The sequence below is a fragment of the Macrotis lagotis genome, chromosome 1 (assembly GCF_037893015.1).
Source record: "Macrotis lagotis isolate mMagLag1 chromosome 1, bilby.v1.9.chrom.fasta, whole genome shotgun sequence".
In the NCBI taxonomy this organism is placed as follows: domain Eukaryota; kingdom Metazoa; phylum Chordata; class Mammalia; order Peramelemorphia; family Peramelidae; genus Macrotis; species Macrotis lagotis.
Window position 1 is genome coordinate 411,106,529 of NC_133658.1, and position 19,013 is coordinate 411,125,541.

The 19,013-nt window shown below is 34.7% G+C and overlaps 1 protein-coding gene across 1 annotated transcript in view; it reads right to left on the bottom strand.

Moving 5' to 3' along the window:
• Positions 1 to 11,564: 11,564 nt before the first annotated feature.
• The window catches only part of LOC141506235 (protocadherin alpha-8-like), a 300,051-nt gene continuing 292,602 nt past the window's right edge, over positions 11,565 to 19,013 (bottom strand). Inside the window, exon 5 of the mRNA XM_074212804.1 lies at positions 11,565 to 11,953. Coding sequence (XP_074068905.1) covers positions 11,949 to 11,953 — 5 coding nt within the window. The 3' untranslated portion in view covers positions 11,565 to 11,948. The remainder of the gene's footprint in view (positions 11,954 to 19,013) is intronic.

The following is a 19,013-nucleotide window of genomic DNA, read 5'->3' on the forward strand; positions in this document are numbered from 1 at the left end:
TAGACCGACTAGAGAAAGGTGTAAAAAATGCTCTGCTTGGCAAAATGCCTGGGCTGCAGACCTTGATTATATGCCAAGAGAATGTACAACCTTTTTACAGGGAGAAAAGGGTATTGTACAATAAATGTTCAAAGTTGGGAGTTTTACTTGCAATCATACCGGCCACAGCTATCTAAAGCAAGCTTTACAAAGTCGCATGCATGGAGCCAGTACCAATAGGAAGATTCTTTCGAATAACCCAGTGAGAGATCAAAATAATGTTTCTCATAATTCCTGCTCAGTGCACATAGGGATATTTACTTTTGTTTAGGTTTTGATATCTAGAATCTCTCGTGATAGTTATAACCTCTAATCTTATATTAGCTAATGGGTAACATACCTCATTCCAGGCTTATAATTCTTTCATCCTTTCTGGGAAGAATTGGTTTCCCCAAAAAGTCACACTCCACCTCTGATACTGACAAGCTATCTCCAAGCCAGGAGGGAAAAGAGAAACAGTCTTGTCCCCTGTATTTCCTGCCCAAAGAGCCCAGGCTTAAAAACAGTCAGATTTATAAAAGGCTGCATAATAAAAAGTTAATGATTCTTGGACTTATTTTTCTTTTTGCATTCTGAGTCAAGCACATTTCCTACAGACACTTTTTTGGCCTTTTACTGTGAAATATTTCATAAGAAATATTAGGAAATTTTAAATAGACAAACAGCCACTTAATAGACTATCACCCCTCCCTCCTACAACCATTCTCCCTCTTAGAATTTACCTAAAGTCAATTTCTAAACTGACTTTATTAAATTTTCTTTCTTTTTTCTTTAGGGTCAATTTAAATATCACCAAAAATCTCTTAGTACCTAGTTTTTTCTTTAAAACTTTAAACTCATACCTCTGTCAAGCTCAAAGGACATCAACAAATATACTTTTGAAATTCACAATGTGGATATGGACTCTTTATATTTCTATCCAAGCTTTATATATCAACCTGGTGGGGAGTTGTGGTTAAAACTGTTATATCAAGATAAAGCTATCTTAGCATTTTCATATTGAAACCAAAAGATATTATTTAACCTACAGTATTAGAAATATGTATAATAGTGAAGGACTGCACTTGAATTACTGTATTTCTATATAATTCAAAATGGGTTATTCACTTAAATTCAAAAACTCTCCAGAATGTTTTTTAAAGTTATATTATGGACAAGGACATATTCTAGGTATTTTTAAATGAAATTCTATGCACAAAAAGGGAAATGCAATTTTGATGAGAAAGAAAGGAAGGGATTTGTTAAGATCAATAATATGGAGTCATAGGAAACCAACTTGGAATTTTAAAACTTAAATCTTTTAGCTTCCTAATTTTCCCCTTGTTTTTATATGATCTTCATTTCCAACATATTCTCTTTTCCCCTCCACTGACCAGAAATACACACAAAAAAGAGAAGAAAAAAATTAATCAAAATCAATCAACTTACCAAGAGATTATGATAGACCAACTTAAAATGTATATATTTTTAAAAATATATACAAAAGATGGAATCAATATGAAGTAATAAGAGATAACTTAAAATTTATGTTTTTAAAAATATATACAAAAGGTAGAACCAATATGAAGTAATAAGAGATAAATAGAAAAGGTTGGTTCAGACCTATAATCAGTCAATAAATATTTATTAAACACCTACCATGTGCCGGGTGGTGAGAACACAAAGGCAAAACCAAAACTGTCCCTCTCCCTAAACAGCTCACATTTGTATGGGTCAAATAGCAAAGGCACATAAATTATTGCAAAATAATATATTGGGGAAGGGGAACTAATAGTATAGTGCAATTTGGAAAAGTATCTTGAAAAAGGTAGCACTTGAACTAAGTTTTAAAAGATGTTGGAGATTCTAAGGACTGGAGATGAGGTAGGAATGAATTCCAATCACTCAAGATAGTTTGAGAAAAGGCACAGAGATGGAAAATGGAATATTCTGCATGAGGAACAGCAAATAGCCAATTTTACTGCAAAACAGAATGCTTGAAAATGATCATGTGAAGGCTAAAGGCTGAAGATAGGTTTTTAATGCCAGTCAGAAGAATTTACATTTTAAGTTATATTGCCTAGAGGCAATAGAGAATTTGGTAGATTTTTTTGGTCAGATTAGTGACACAATCAGACCTTTTGGGAGGCAAAGAGGAATTTCACTTTGATAGCTATGTGAAGAATGGCCCATAGAGTGGAGAGATGTGTCTGGGAGACCACTGAGGAAGCTATTGCAAAATTCCAGACAAGGAACCTTGAACTCTGGGTAGTGATTATGTAAGTGGAGAGAAGGGAATGGTTGTGAGGGTTATTATAATGATAGAATCAACACGTCTGGGCAACTTGGGATGTGAGGTTTCAAGAATCAAGAATGAGGAAGGAAATCTGAGTAACTAAATAGTATCCTTGATTTAAAAAAAAGTTAGAAAATTAAGAAGTGAAATGAGTTTGGGGCAAAAGACAAGGCAGATTTTGGACATTTTATATATTCTTGGAATTTTAAAAACTTCTTTGCGATGCTGATGGGGCATAAAATTAAAAATATCTAATGGGACAATATGACTAAGGAAAAAGACCAAGATTTAATATATAGACATAGAAATAATGTTCATAGAAATGAAATTTGAACTCCTGGGAGTGACAAAATCACCAAAAAAAAAAAAAAAGAACATATCAATCAATATGCATTTACTAAACAACAACAACTTGTCATGCACTATCAGAAAAACAAGCATTTTTTAAGTGTCTACTGTGTGCTTCCCACTGTGCTGAGTAATAGAAAAAGAAAAAAGAAAAAAGAGAAAGAGAAAGAGAAAGAAAAAAACAGAAAAAAACATAAAAAGCTTAAAAAAAACAATCTTTACTTTCAAGGAGATCACAATTAAGGGACACAAAGATGCAAACAACTATGCATAAACAGGATATTTCTAGGACAACTTGAAGATAATTATCATTAAAATCCTGAAAATCTAAAAATAAGAAACAACATTTCACATATAGGTGTAAGAAAGATACTAGCTAAAGGGGCTAGAGCATCAATGTCTGATTTGGGGACTCTGGATTTTGGGCTCCCACAAACCAAGGTTAATCTTGGGGAGCCTGGTTTAGAGAATTTTTTCTCACTGTCTCAACTCATTATACTCTCACTGTTTCCTATTAATTTTATTAAATTATATTCTCAGGAGAATTCCAGGTATGATCTTTGAAGCAGATCTCAGGAATGACATATGTCTGGAATCACACTAAAAAAAGAGATACAGTATCCTATATAAAGTATGCTTAATATACAAAATAGACCAGGTTTAAGTTAGATATTGATTACTTCTACAACAAAAGAAATACTTAAATGCAAAAATACTTATAATTACTCATGTACAAAGACTTATACCATAAAACAAATATCCATAAATCCTATTATATTGACCTCTAAGGTTGATACTTAAAACATCAAAACAAAATATTTTCTAATGCTGATGATACTAACTACATTGTCTGAGCTATTCCCTCAAGTTCTATACCTTCTGAAAAACCAGACCATGATTCTTGCATCCTCCAGGTGATAGTCATTTTTTTCCTTTGAGGAGCATTATAGTGCACAGAAGGGGTACCATGTGCTTCCAGTAACCTAGACCTTACAGTTAAATGAAGAAAAATTAAATTTTCTGTAATATGAAAGAAAAAAATCAGACCTTTGCACTAGAGGCAGAAGAGATACAAATTTATGAATTAAATTATTCTAATTCTAAAAATATCTGTAAAAAAAGAACAAAATCCAAAGGCAAAAAAGAATCTATCCTGCCTTTACAAATATCTCTGACATGCCATTTCTATTAGCAATATTTAATATTCACACATAATGACAACATTCCCCAATAAGATAAAAATAGTTACAAAATTTAGGTAAAAAAGTTAAAATTACCACTTTGTTTTTATTACAGAAAATAGTAATCCTTAACTTTTGTCATACTTCAGAGAATTAGTTTTCTAAAACTATTCAATTACTCTGGAACCATGCTCTCAAATAATTCTTCTTCTAGAAGGTCAAAGATGATTTCTTCTATTAACTAAAGTGATCAAATTCTTTTTCTAATTCTGATCTTTACTCATCAGAGAAAAGACATCTACACACTGAATAAGGCCCTTTCTGTACCAATTGGTTGGACTTTTGATAAGGATGGTTTTTCAATACATGACATTATTTCAGAATTTATGGTTAAAGAAAGACTGATGGGAATCTTATTTGGATTGGACCAAGAACTTCAGACTAAAGCACTATACTATTATTTTATAATCTAGCCAAAAGAGGGAATAGGGAAGTGGAAGGGGTAACTTGGTATGCTGCTTTCACTTCTTTTATTCCCAGAACAAATCAATCTTAAGCATAAAATTTATTCATGAATTCTAGGCAGCTATATTTCTCAGGGAATAGAGCAATAAGCGTACAATAAGAAAGACTGTTGTCAGATCTGACAACAGACACATTAAATGTGACACCTTGGACAAGTCACTTAAGCTCACTATGTCTCAGTTTCCCCAACTATAAATTGGGGATAAGAGCATCTACTTCTCAGAGTTGTTTGTGGGTTTCAGATGGGATAATATTTGTAAAGCACTTAGCATAGTGCCTAGCGCATAATAGGTCCTTAATAATGCTTGTTTCCTTCATTAATTTGTGGTCTTGTTTTTCAGGCTAGATGTGGTCAGTATCACTATATATTACTCTAGTTGCTACACTCTAATTATTGAGTTAGCTACCTTTTGACATAATATAAAGAAAGTAGCAAAAATGAGATGAAGATAATTATTATAAATTCTGTAACAGTTTAGTAGTAAGCATAATAAGATTGACAACATTGCAATGTGTGAAGATTATTTTATTTGTTGGAGTACAGAAAATTTTCAGTGGATAGAAATAAAACCCCTTTATTATAACATGCTTGAGCCTGCAACATTTTAATTTGAATAGTCACCAGAAGACTATTAAAATCAGCAAAGCTAATTTTGCCCAACTGTATACCAATAAATTTGTGAAAGTGAATGGAAGTGAAATGGAAGAATATTTACAAAAATATAAACCCAAATTAACAGAAGAGGAAATAAATACTTAACCCCATTTCAGAAAAAGAAATTGAAAAAAATCACCAATAAAGTCCCTAAGAAAAAATTCCAGGGCCAGGTGGATGTACAAATGAATTCTACCAAACATTTATGGAACAATTCATTCCAATTCTATATAAACTAATTCAAAAATTGAAGGAGTTGTGCCAAATTACTTCTATGACACCAATATGGTTCTGATACCTAAACCAGGAAGACTCAATCAGACAAACATAATTATAGACCAATCTCTTTAATGAATATTGATGCAAAATTTATGACTACCCATGATCAGGTAGGATTTATACCAGGTAGGTAGAGATGGTTCAGTATTAGGAAAAATATTGGCAAAGCTCTCTGTGACCAAAATAGTCCAATTTAAAGATAAATAGAGCTGAGAAGAAGCATTATTCTGCTGCTCATCTGGCCAGTACAACTTCTAGTTTCTGTCACATTGCTTTATACTTTTCAAATACAAGGTTATATTATTTATTTGCAGCCATAAATTGCATGTTTCCTTTATTCCATTGATCTACCTTTCTATATCTTATCCAGTATCAGATAATTTTGATAATTACTATCTTGGTACTGCTAAGCCTCTATCATTTAAATTTTTCATTATTTCCTTTGCTATTCTTGACTTTTTGCTTTTTCCAAATGAATTTGATTTTTAATTTTAAATAAATTAAATTATAATTATATATTTATAATATACCCCTAACCTATACCTGGGGTGTATACTTCTTGTTCTTTGTTTCACTCAATAAATCTTATGTACTGTAACCACATCTATATATCTAATTTTTATGCCCACTGTGGTTGGATGATTATAAAGGTCAGAAATTCCAAGAATTTCCTATTTTATAACAAACACTCCAGGAACCCTAACTTGTCTTAGGAGCTTGATCACTGATATATATCATGGAGAATTAACTAATTCTACATTCATCCATTCCAGCATCCCTATTTTAGGATCCAGATGTCCTTAACTGCATCATTGGTATGCCAGGTGCATTGTGAGGTAATCTACTCCCAATCTGACAGTCTCCAGGCATGACTCATGAAGGAATCCTTGGTTCTTTATGTAGACTGATAAGTGAAAATGTCATTCACGAACCACAATTCAATAGCTCAATAACTCACTATTTGCCAAACACTGTACTCAGTGAGAAAAAAAAAAAAACTGTCATTGAAGAAAATGCACTGTCCCCTATGAGAGTCTCAGTCTGTTTAACTCTCTCCCTTGTTAATGAAGAGATTAGGGTGTTCATGTCATTGCCTAAGTGCAAATATAATGTGAAACTCTCTAAAGCTCACCTGGACCTGATTCAATTAGTTTTTCTTATAAGGACAGTGACTTTTTTTTAACTGTACAAACTAATGGTCTCTTTCTAGGTCTTTATGTACACTCCACACTGAAATAGCAATGTTGTTTTATCCCAAAGGTAACCAATTAAATCTCTACCCCTCTTAGGCAGTAAAGACATTCAGGTCTCTAATTATACTAATAAGATTGCCATCAGCTTAGAAAAAAATGAGAAAATCAAGATGTTTAAAAAAAGGGTCATTTTTATTATCACCAGCATAGGATTTATAGCCATCTATCTTTTTTTCTTTTCTAGAAGCCACTCGTAGGCCCAAATTCACTTCTGATTGGGACCATAGAATGCTCAGGCCTTATCAGACCTTCTTAAAGAATATATTCAAAGCACAAACCTTTGGCATCTTTGTTACTGGTAGAGCAAGACACCTGTAAGCAGCAGTAGGGCTAATTCTAATGTCCTTACTAAGTCTGGCACTTTATGATGAGCTCCCCACTCCACCCCTGGGATCACAGGGTCACCAAGTTGACTAATAAAGGATGAGCAGGTCCAGGGAGGAAACAGCCAGTTGAAGGTTTTTATGTAAATCAGCAGTGGTTCTGTGAGCAACTACTATAACATCTGTATACTCTACATAAATGCTTTTACATATTTGTGGTACAGTCAAGCAAATGGGCTACTGCAAAATTTAGGTAACAATAGACCTTACATAGCCAGCTAAATTTTTTCCACTTACTTCCAGTAATATACTCAACAAAAATTAATTTGTGGGGCAGCTAGATGGTGTAGAAGATAGAGCACTAGTCCTGGAGTCAGGAAGAACTGTGTTCAAATTTGACCTCAGACTCTTTTTTTTTTTTAGGTTTTTGCAAGGCAAATGGGGTTATGTGGCTTGCCCAAGGCCACACAGCTAGGTAATTATTAAGTGTCTGAGACCGAATTTGAACCCACCTACTCCTGACTCCAGGGCCAGTGTTTTATCCACTGGGCCACCTAGCCACCCCTAGACTCTTAATACTTACTAGTTCTGTGACCTTGGGCAAGTACTTAACCCCATTGCCCCACACACAAAAAAAAAATGAATTAATTTTACAGTTTCAGAGGCAATAGTCACTGTCAGGATGTGGAAAGGTAAATTCTCTTCTCTTGTACAGGAAAGATTTTATTAACATAGTTATCCTGGTCTTTTTCCTCAACCGCCATAGGAGCAAAAGTTCTTTTTCACTGATATACATGAACTCAATATTCAAGAAGTCCTGGACTTTCAATAACAGTTTTGGTGAATATAAATTAATGATTTCAAAAATCTTTCAACAGTTTTTCTTTGGATTTTTCTTCAGTCTCCTTTAATAGTATGGTACTTAACCTAAATAGCATGGTACTCAACTCATCCTAAAAACAAATAAATTATGTCTACAACTATAGCATTTAATCATTTGAATAAAAATCACCTTGAACATTAAAGAAAAGGAGTCAATGTATATTGCTTTTTGGGGGTCTTGATTGGTTTCTCAATATTATGTAGCAGGCAAATGAGGCAATTACAGCAAGATTATTGCACTCGAAAAAAAAAATTGAACAACCACATATACAGTGGCTACATCAATTTCCTCCCTTACATATATTATGTCAAGCACTGGAGCAAGGTATAGAAGGATTACCTTAGGTACAAATGGGCTAGTCTCATACAGTAGAATTATTTTACAGGTTAGCTAATAGAAATTAGAACAAAAGTTATATAAGTAATAATTATTCTACTTGAGAGGGTAAAAAAGAAAAAGGTTACTCTGCTTACAAGTCCCTTGTTCTACCAGCCTCAAGTCATGGCTATGAATTTAGTTTAGGATTTCTTTTTCTAATTTCCCTATTTCCAGTATGATGGTCTTGGACTTCGTTCTTCTGAAAACTCCATCTACAAACTTCATGCAATCTTAAAAAGCAATATGTTAAAGTTTATTTTTTTATTTCTGATTTACCTTTTTACTGTCATGAACCAGAAAGAGGTCTCCCAGAAGAGCTTTACATTCAGACATTAATTTGCTTTAGATTATACTAGACCCCTTAGTCTTTTAAAGATAAAAATCTATTTTAGTGTGGTTTAGATTTCCAATTCATGATTTAAATGTCTTCAAAAAAAGCCTATTTTGGATTTAAATTACTTCCAAATCTACCCAGGGTTTAAAAACTTTATTTTTTTCAGATTTTATTCTCCAATTAGACTTCCAATTTGCCAGATTAATTTTAGACATTTGGGACTAAGTACATATGAATACTTAAAATAATTTTTTTTTTAGTTTTAGTTTTAGCAAGGCAATGGGGTTAAGTGGCTTGCCCAAGGCCACACAGCTAGGTAATTATTAGGTGTCTGAGGTAGGATTTGCACTCAGGTACTCCTGACTCCAGGGCCCATGCTCTATCCACTGTGCCACCTAGCCTCCCCTTTAAGGTAATTTTTAACTAAAAAAACAATGCTGTCTCCCAGGTAAATATCTCTAAGAAGTGATACATTTAATTTTGAAGAGTCATTAGCATTCAGATAAAAAAGAAAAGATCTAACCCCACAACCATAGGATGAGAAAATTGAAACCAGAGATAAGATCTTTTCTTCTTAGAACTTCAGCCAGGCTCAGTCCTTGGAATTAAGATTTAAAAACATAGGAAGACAGTGATGATGACTATAACCAGGCTACTCCAAAACCTAGTTCAAATGTAGGGGCAGATAGATCAGAAGGTCATAGGGGAAATAGGCATATTTGACCAGTCTCTAGCCAAACTGATGTTTATATTTTCTTTTTTTTTGGTTTTCTCAAGATAATGGGGTTAAGTGACTTGTCCAAGGTCACATGGGTAATTATTAAGTGTCTAGAATTGAACTAAGGTCCTCCTGACTCCAGGACTGGTGCTCTATCCACTGCACCATCTAGTTGCCCCAGAGAAATATTTACCCATTTTCAGAGGACAATGCTAATAATGCTTTTGTAATGTGTGCTTTTCATGTAATTGCATATGTTCATTGATGCATGAGATAATTACTGCACTTTTGAATATGCTTCTTCTTTTTTCTACCTGTGCTTATAATGCAAGGTTGTTGATGCATTAGTTTGTTAACTATGCATAGTTATTTATATATGCATTGCCATTTTTCATACAGTCTAATTTTGCTTGTTCTTAGTGTATAATGGGCTTTTGTGACTTGAGTATATAATATGCTTGCTCTGCACTTAACTTAGTCCTATAATCACTAAGGCAGCCAGTCAAAGAATGCTTTATGCTATCTGGAATGTCTAGAGTTAATATGAGAACTTCGAAGTCTAGAGAACAGAATCCGAAAAAAGTAAAGTTCTTAAGCACTATGTATATTTGGAAGTAATTTAAATCCAAAACAGCTTTTTTTTTTGTGGAGAGATTTAAATCATGAATTGGAAACCCAAAACAAACTGATATGTACTATTTAAGTGATTTTTATCTTTAATATTGCTTAATTATATCAATTAATGTTTTAAAGGGGTCTAGTATGATCCAAGGCAAAATAATGCCTGAATGTAAAGGTCTTACTGGGATATTGGTTCAGGAGAGTAAAAAGTTAACTCAGAAGTTGAGACAAAAACCAAACTTTAGCACCTTGTTTTTTATCTGGGATCCTGGGTTATACATGCTGTGACGTGTGCAAGGATAGGAGAACAGTTACCTCTTGATTCCCACACAACTGCTGCTGCTGTGAATGCCTTTGTGACCATCAACTTGATGGTGAATGAATGTCAACACAAAAACAGAAGAAATAGTAGCTTCTCCTTGTTTCCTAAGAACAATGGTGAAGTTTCTATTTTTCTGTGTCTTATTTCACTCTGAAATTCTCAGTGAGTCTACATTTCTTTATTTTTTTAAAGTCTTTTCATTTTCTGTATTGACTATATAATTGACCATATAATATATATGGCTCAAATAACCAATATTCTTCTTCTATTGGTAAAAAAACCTCCTTAAGAAGGAGTAAGTAGCTTATACCTTCATACACTTAGGAAATTTAGAGATTTTTACCTATTTGCTAAGATAAGGAAATTTTCCATGGTTTGATATTGAGGAAAAATGTAAAAGAAGGTCTTTGAAAAAGAAAGACAATACCACACAGAGAGGCTTCCTTCTAATTCTCCTCCTCATCTATTCTGCTCACAGCTCACACAATGCCCGTGAAATAGCCATATTGATAATATCTACAATTTCCTTCTAAGGTAACTAGTGAGGGAAAAAACTAAAGGGGGTAAGTGGCAAGTAATAAGACTTTCTTTGTTATTTTTTCTTTGTTTTATCACAGGCACTCATTCAGGTGGCTGGAGAACTAAAAAAAAAAACAGCCAGATACTAAAGAATCTAATTTAATCTCATATTATATGTACACCTAAGGCTTGCCTTGTCTTTTGCTTATCCTGGTATGAGAGTTCTGGACAGCTCTATAATCCACAAAGGAGAAAATGATCTCTCTTGGAACAGGGCTAGAATCCTAACTTTCCAATTCATTGCTTACAAAGGTAAAACTATAAGAGTATCATGGCTCCTCTGGTCTAATTTTAGGGACCAGCTATTCACAATCATGTTGACTCTAAATATATGAGCAATGAATTTTACTTTTAAATAATTAGAAAAATGTATGTTATAATTTGGTCCTGTGGATTTATACATTGTATGAGCTCCAAATCAATGTATATTCCATATTTCAATTCTAGAATTGTGCTTAGAGGAAACTGCTTGACTGAGGCCCCAGGGCTGGTGAGCTGAAACTGTCTTTGCCCCTTACCTACCTATTGTGGCTTCCTCAGGATTTATTGATGGAAAAATCTGACTTCTCAGGAGGGGAAATAAGCTCCATTCTCATATTCATTGGGTTTTGTTGTTCAGTCATTTCAGTTCTGATTAACAGGTCACCCTACTATCCACTGCACCACCTAGCTTCTTATCATCCCTGAGAGAATATAGAAATAGTTATAAACCCAAAGCACTAAGAAAACATAAAAGTAATTAATTTAATATATAAATATTAATATATAAAATATATTACTATAATATGTAATATATAGTATAATATATAATATGATAAAATATATTAATATATAAAATGTATCAGATATAGAATAGGTCATTTAGTGTCACACAGAGAAGATGATGCTGAACATTAGAGAATCATAGTATTATGTTACAAAATGATTAGAACAAAATATAGTATCTTACTTATAACCATTTTTTAGCCAGTCAGAAGACTGTTAGAGAAGCTTCATTAAGATAGTTTGATCATTCTGTTAAGTAACCATTTCACATTTCAACTTTGCTTTGAATATTTTTTAATAAACACTCAACTTTGATTTCTTTCTGATGGTCGTCTTTCTTCGGTCATGGGTCTGATAGAAGTGTTTACTCTTGCTGTCAGTTATTTATGCTCTGAGTTACCACTCTCATCGCCTTCTTAGTGAGAGATACTGATACTGCAATTTCTCCAGGCATTTGATGTTCTCAGGGTTTAAGCTAAAGAAAGGAAACATACAAGAGAGTCAAAAGCTGGCAGTAGTCTGAATAAAAGTCTGATTATTTGAGTCCCAGCTCCTCATGGGGAATGGCACCCCTTGATGCTATTATGTGAAGATAGAATTGAGTTGTCAATAACTCCCTCTCACAGAAATAAAAATCTTACCACCTGAAGGGCTGTTTTCCAGAAGAGATGCCATTATGTTACAATAGAGAAGGATGGCCTTCTCACCCTTTACTGAGATTATATCCTGTTATTTGGAGGCAAACATTTCAGAGGGGTTCCCAATATAAAACTATCTTCTTCTAGGTGTAGTGTCCCATATCTCCAGATCTTCTTCCTCAGTAACCAATTAGAAGAGTAAATGGATAGAGTTATTCACAGCTAGAAGATCCCACAGCCTCCAAAAAAAAGTTTCTTTGAAGTCTACTGAAAGTGAAAGACAATGTCTATAGATGTTCTAAGTGCCACCACTTAGGTGGGAAAGATTTTCATTACATGGTTAAATGAGTAATTATTGTAATGAATGTAGACCTTTGGATTTCAATAGGAAGAACTTAGTGTATATTCCCCAAGGAGCAATAGGAAGGAATGAAAAACCCATCAGAAACCATCAAGTCCAACATGTCTCCACCCCAGACACTGTACCTTTCTGACCTTGATACTGATCTGAGTCATACTCCAGTAGGCTGAAAACTTGATTTCAGATTCAAATAGCATAATGATTAGGTTGACTGCACTCAGAATAACAACCTCAATTTGTATCAGAAAGCAATGGATAGGAGAGGAGAGGTGAGGGTTTGGTATCACTCACTATGTCTCAAAATAATGTTCTTTACTTGCATTATTGTTACATTATTAATTATTGCATCTTCACAATAAGCCTATGCAATAGAAAGTACAAGAATTATTATTTTGATGTTAACAATAATTAACACTATATATTTACAAGGAACTTTCCTCACTATAACCCTAGGAGGTAGGTAATGCAAGTATTACATGAAGTAATGTACATATTTGTCAATATAATTGGTGCTTTAGCCAGTAAAACTATAGTAGCCATTCATAGTCCCAGTTATGAATGATCCAGCATATTGTGTGAAACATGTCAATAGATCTGTTTTATAAGAGATGTAAATTGTTTTCTTCTATGATTTCTTTTCTTCAAGGTTTTTAGAAGACATCACATGAGAATCATTGTGTGGTCACTCCCCAGAAGGGGGTCACTCTCCATGTCTCTTAAGAAGGGCTTAGATTTAAATCCCACCTCTGGTTTTAATTACTTCTGTAATCATTGGTCTTCATGGGTCTCAGTCCCAAACTCATGGCTGACATCCAATCTCCAAATATCTTTCAGACAACTCAAACTGAAGGTCCAGGAGACATCACTCCATATTCAATATCTTGCCAAGACCTATTGATTTCACTTTTGCAATGTCTTTTGAACATATCCCCTTCTCTCCTCTGATGCTGCTATAACTCTAGTGCAGAACCTCATCAACTCACACCTGTATTATTAAAATAACCTGTTTACAAAACTGCCTGCCTCAATTATCTCCTCACTGCAATCCATTCCTCATTCCTCCATTCAGTCACTAGTGATTTTCCTAAAGTGTAGGTCCAATAATGTTACATGCACATGTGCATGCACATACACACACACACACACACACACACAAACACACAGAATTCCTATGGTTTCTAGGGTGAAATACAAAATGCTTTATTTGATATTCATAGCCTTTAATAATCTAACCCCCTTCTACCTTTCCAGTTTGCTTGCACCTTACTACCCAACAAATGTATTACTTGATCCAGGGACATTGGCCTCCTGTTTGTTCCATGTACAAGACACTCCATTTCAACTCAGAATTTTCTCTGGTGTCCCCCATACCTGGAATGTGCTCTTTCCTCTGCTCTGATGACTGACCTCCCTGCATTCCTTTAAAGCCCATCTAAAATCCCATCTTCTACAAGAAGCCTTCTCTCTTTTAATTATACCCTATTTATCCTATATATAGATTGCTTTGTTTATATTTGTCTGCATGTTGTCTCTGTCTCTCCCATTAAATTGTAAGTTCCTTAAGGGTGGAGACTGTAATTTGCCTCTTTTTGTAACTTCAACACTTAGCACAGTGTCTGCCACATGATAGGGTACTTAATAAATATTGATTATCTGAAGGAGTTAGACTATATGGTCTCTGAGATTCCTTCTGCCTCTAAATCATGATTCCATGGCAGTATCAATACACTATGTTCTTCAGAATGCAGTAATACTACCACAATAATTCTACAAACATTTCTTATTATATGCTGAGCTAAGCTAGATCTTGAGAGAGCTGCAAGTATAGATAAGATATAGTTCCTGTCCTCTTAAAGTTTATACCTTTATTATAAGGTAATATGACATAAACAAAGATAACTAAAATTCAAAAACTGTGATAAGTACACTGAGCAAAACAAAGTCATAAGTGATATCTGAAGGGCAAAGATGTATAATTAATGTCTTTTCAGTGCATCTTCCACAAAGCTGCAAAAGTGATGTTTCTAAAACAGAGATCTTATTTTGTGATTGTGAGCAGGTATTCCATAATGCAGACATCGAAATAGTTCCAGAGAACTAAGGTGGTAGCATTAAGAACAAAAAGGAGGAGATGAATGAGAAAGATATTGCCAAATAAAAATTGAGAGGAAGGAAAATACAGATTGTGGATCCATTGGAATATATGACCAAAGAGGCCTAATAATAGATTGGTCCTGAAAGATGAGAGATAGATCAGAAAGAATCAAAGATAATCCCAGAGTTTTAAGCATAAGAATATTGGAAATGGTACCACTGATGGAAGTGGTAAAGTTTTAAGATATTAATCCATGAACTATGCCCAAAGGGCAATAAAATTGTGCATACCCTTTGATTGATATATACTACTAGATCTATATCCCAAAGAAATCATAAAAAAGGATAAAAGACTCACATGTACAAAAATATTTATAGCAACTCTTTTTATAGAGGCAAAGAATTAGAAGGTAAGGGAATGGTCACCAATTGGGGAATAGCTGAATGAGTTATGGTATATGAATGTGATGGAGTACTATTGCTCTGTAAGAAATCATGAGCAGCTGGACTTTAGAAAAGCCTGGGAAGACTTGCATGAACTGAAGCTGAGTGAAATGAGTAGAACCAAGAAAACATTGTACACATTAATAGCAACAATGTGAAATGATCAACTATGATGAATGCAACTCCTCTCAGCAGTTCAGTAATCAAGGACAAACTTGAGAGATCTGTTAAGGAAAATGACATCCACATCAGAATAAAAACAATGCAATCCAAATGCAGACTAAAACATACTATGTTCACTTTTTAAAACTTCTCTTACATTGTTCCTTTCTCTCTCATGATTTTTTCCCCTTAGTTCTAATTCTTCTTCACAACATGACTAATATGTAAATATATTAAACATGATTGTACATTTACAACCTATATCATATTGCTGTGATGGGGAGGAGGGAGGGGAAAGAGGGTGATATAAAAATGTGAAACTCGGACTGCTAGGTGGCGGTGGAAAAAACACCAGCCCTGGAGTCAGGAGTACCTGGGTTCAAATCTGGTCTCAAACACTTAATAATTACCTAACTGTGTGACCTTGGGCAAGACACTTAACCCAATTTGCCTTGTAAAAACTTAAAAAAAAAGTGAAACTCAAAAGCTTGCAAAGGATGGATGCTGAAAACTATCTTTGCATGTAATTGGAAAAAATAAAAGCTTTGTTGATCTGGAAAAAAAAAAAGATATTAATCTATTCTCACTTAGAAAATTGTACTTACTTTCCTATTCCCAAGTAGAGACAAGAAGTAGTTTATATTTCTTAACCCTTGCCTAAGGCCTAGAAAAGGAGTGCATTTTTTTTCTCTAAGTTCTCATGTGGAAAAATAGCTCTATTCTTTGTCCATCTATACCTAACTAAGCAACTTTTTTACCCACAAAGACACATCATTCCCCAAGAAAAATCCAGACATCAAATTTTGTAGTCTAGATGATGTTCCTGAAAATTTGATATGTGAGATCCCTGACTTAATTTACTTTACAGAAGATGGAGAAAGTTACAATTTTAGTGATTTTCCAAAACAAAATGTGAGCTGAGAGTATGATTTTTTCCTCTAGTCTATCTGTCTTCTGATCACTTAGAAATGACCATTATGACAGAGAAGAATATTCTGTTATTTGCTACCAAATTGAAACTGCAGAGATTCAGTGAACAAAAACTAGAGTCTTATTACAGTAAGTCAATATGTGAGTGTCTATTTGTGATCTTCAAGACTGATAGTAAGCGAGACTTACTTTTAATTTCCTCTAAAATATTAGGATGTTTTAAAATATCCACATTAATTTCCTCTAAAATATTAGGATGTTTCAGAATATCCACATTAACTGATTAGGCCATTGTGTATTTGATCTTAGTGATAGAATGTAGTCAACTTTTCAATTTTGCTGTTGTCTCTGGTCCATAAACTATACTTTCCATATATCAGAGCTAGCTTTCCCTAGCTACAGCAAGAACATTAATAATTTGAGACTCAAAGCTGCCAATTCCTGGAAACCATTGTCACCCAAGGGGCCTCCCAGTACACAAGGAGATGGCTGTATAGTCACTGGGGAAGGATCAGCATTTCATCTATAGCCCTCCTGCATTAGAGAGGGTACTAGTTATTGAATGAAATCCAAGTCTTTGTTTTTACTATTTGAATGGTATTGGGAAAATGCCTTGGTTTATGTCAGCTCCAAGATTCCTCATTTATAAAATGCAATAGTTTGGACTAAAGGATCCTTTCCAGACTTAAATAGGTGATCCTATTTGAAAAAGAAATCAGTACTTTTTGTTTACTCTGATTCATTTCTAGTTTGCTTTTAGGGTTAGGCTCCCTTCTTTAGCAAGAGCTAACCCTAAACAAAGCCGGACTAAAATTGATAGTCTCTATAGATATAGTGAATTAATTGAGAGGACTTTATCATTTAGTAGTATAAAATAATCATGAGGTTAAAAGGTTTTCAAAAGGCTAAGTCTCCCCTTCTAGCAAAAAGGGGAATTGACCAAAGGTTAAACAGAAAGCAGGTTTGATCAGAGATCAAATTCTCTCTGTCGGCAGTTAAAGAAAGGTTAACTAGGAGTCAAGTTAAGCCCCCTTTTCTTTTTTCTTTTTTTCTTTTTGAGCTAGAGTCTAAGTTGAATCACAGACTCTGTTAAGGAAGATGGGGGTTAGGTGACTGATAACCAATGACCACAAGAGGAACCATCTGGAGGATAGGACATCTGGCATAGGATTAAGAAAATCTGGGAGAAGCTAAGTAGTCAGGTGACCTGCCATGTTCAAAACAAATTGCTATAATTTTTCTCTTTTTTGGTATAAAAATCATCTCTGTAAATCACTCCTTGTCTCTGACCTCTGAGGAGTTGAATGATCTGGTTTACCATGCAAATCCTACTTTGCATATTAAATCATGGATGACTCAGTAACTTTGTTCTCAGATAACTTTTATTTGTTTTCAGTAACTTTTATTCCAGATAATCAATTTTAACATTATAACCCCTGAGAAATAGCCTTCAGATGCTCTAGGTTTGTGCTTTTTCCCTTTTACTTTCTAGTCCTGCATGTGAAGAAGAGAGATTAAAGTCAGAGTCTGAATGCCCTTCAAAAGATTAATACAAGGGTCAAGTGTCAGACTTGCCTTAGTCATTCTCTGGCTGGACTTTGAAAAAGATATAGCTACAGTGCTTGATGGTTTTCTTTCTCTCAAGCGCCTACATCAGGATGGAGATATAATGGGGATAGATATGAAGGAGGAAATCCTCCTGGGCAGATCACAGGTATGTCCTAGAGCCAGCCATGTGAGTTATATTTTTTTCTTTTTTTAGGTTTTTTTGCGAGGCAAATGGGGTTAAGTGGCTTGCCCAAGGTCACACACCTAGGTAATTATTAAGTGTCTGAGGCTGGATTTGAACCCAGGTACTCCTGACTCCAGGGCTGGTGCTCTATCCACTGCGCCACCTAGCTGCCCCCATGTGAGTTATATCATAGCAGGTTTCAACTGATTTCTGGTCAATATCTGGAGTTGTGATTGCCTGTATTATCACAATAGCATGTTAATTGTCTTTCTGTCTCAAGTCTCTGCCCTCTTTAAATCATCCCATACACAAACTGCCAAAGTGATTTTCCTAAGGATAGATAGGAAGAAGATAGAAAGGATAAAAGTTATGGACACAGACTTGAAGTCCTGTTAGGGTCACACAGCAGCTTATATCCTAGTCTGCTTCCATACTTGTGGACAACTCATGCTACCAGCTTAAGCACCAATCATATTAAGGATTACACATTGGTTAGATCATTGCACATTGGTTAAACAGTTACACATTCTTATGCATACTTCTTTGCTCTTGCTATAATAAGATTCTTGATCAATGTCAGGAGATACAAAGAAGTTGGGTCATGCTGGTCTCCTGAGAAACCAAACCAGCATGTCTTCAAAACAAGAGGCCAAGAGGGTCTTTAAACCATTACCTTTGTTGGGGTGACTAGGTGGCACAGTGGATAGAGCACCAGCCCTGGAGTCAGGAGTACCTGAGTTCAAATCCAGCCTCAGACACTTAATAATTACCTAGCTGTGTGGCCTTGGGCAAGCTACTTAACCCCATTGCCTTGCAAAAACCTAAAAACAAAAAATCCATTATCTTTGTCAGTTCACAACTGTGGTCCTCAAGGATCCCTAACAGAAGCCTGACTGACAACCTGACTGACAACAGGAATAAATTTGTACTAAGAAGGTGACTGATTATATCACTCCACTGCTCAGGAAACTCTAGTGGTTCCTCTCTATCCCTAGGGTTAAAACCACATTCCTGTGGATAACATTTAAGATCCTGACAACCTACCTTTCCTGACTTCTTATATGTGACTTCCCTTTATACACACTCTCTGGTCTAGCCAGACCTTAAAGTCATTCAATCTTCCACCTCTATGCCCTTGTTCAAGCACTCCTTTCTTATTGTCACATTTTAGAAT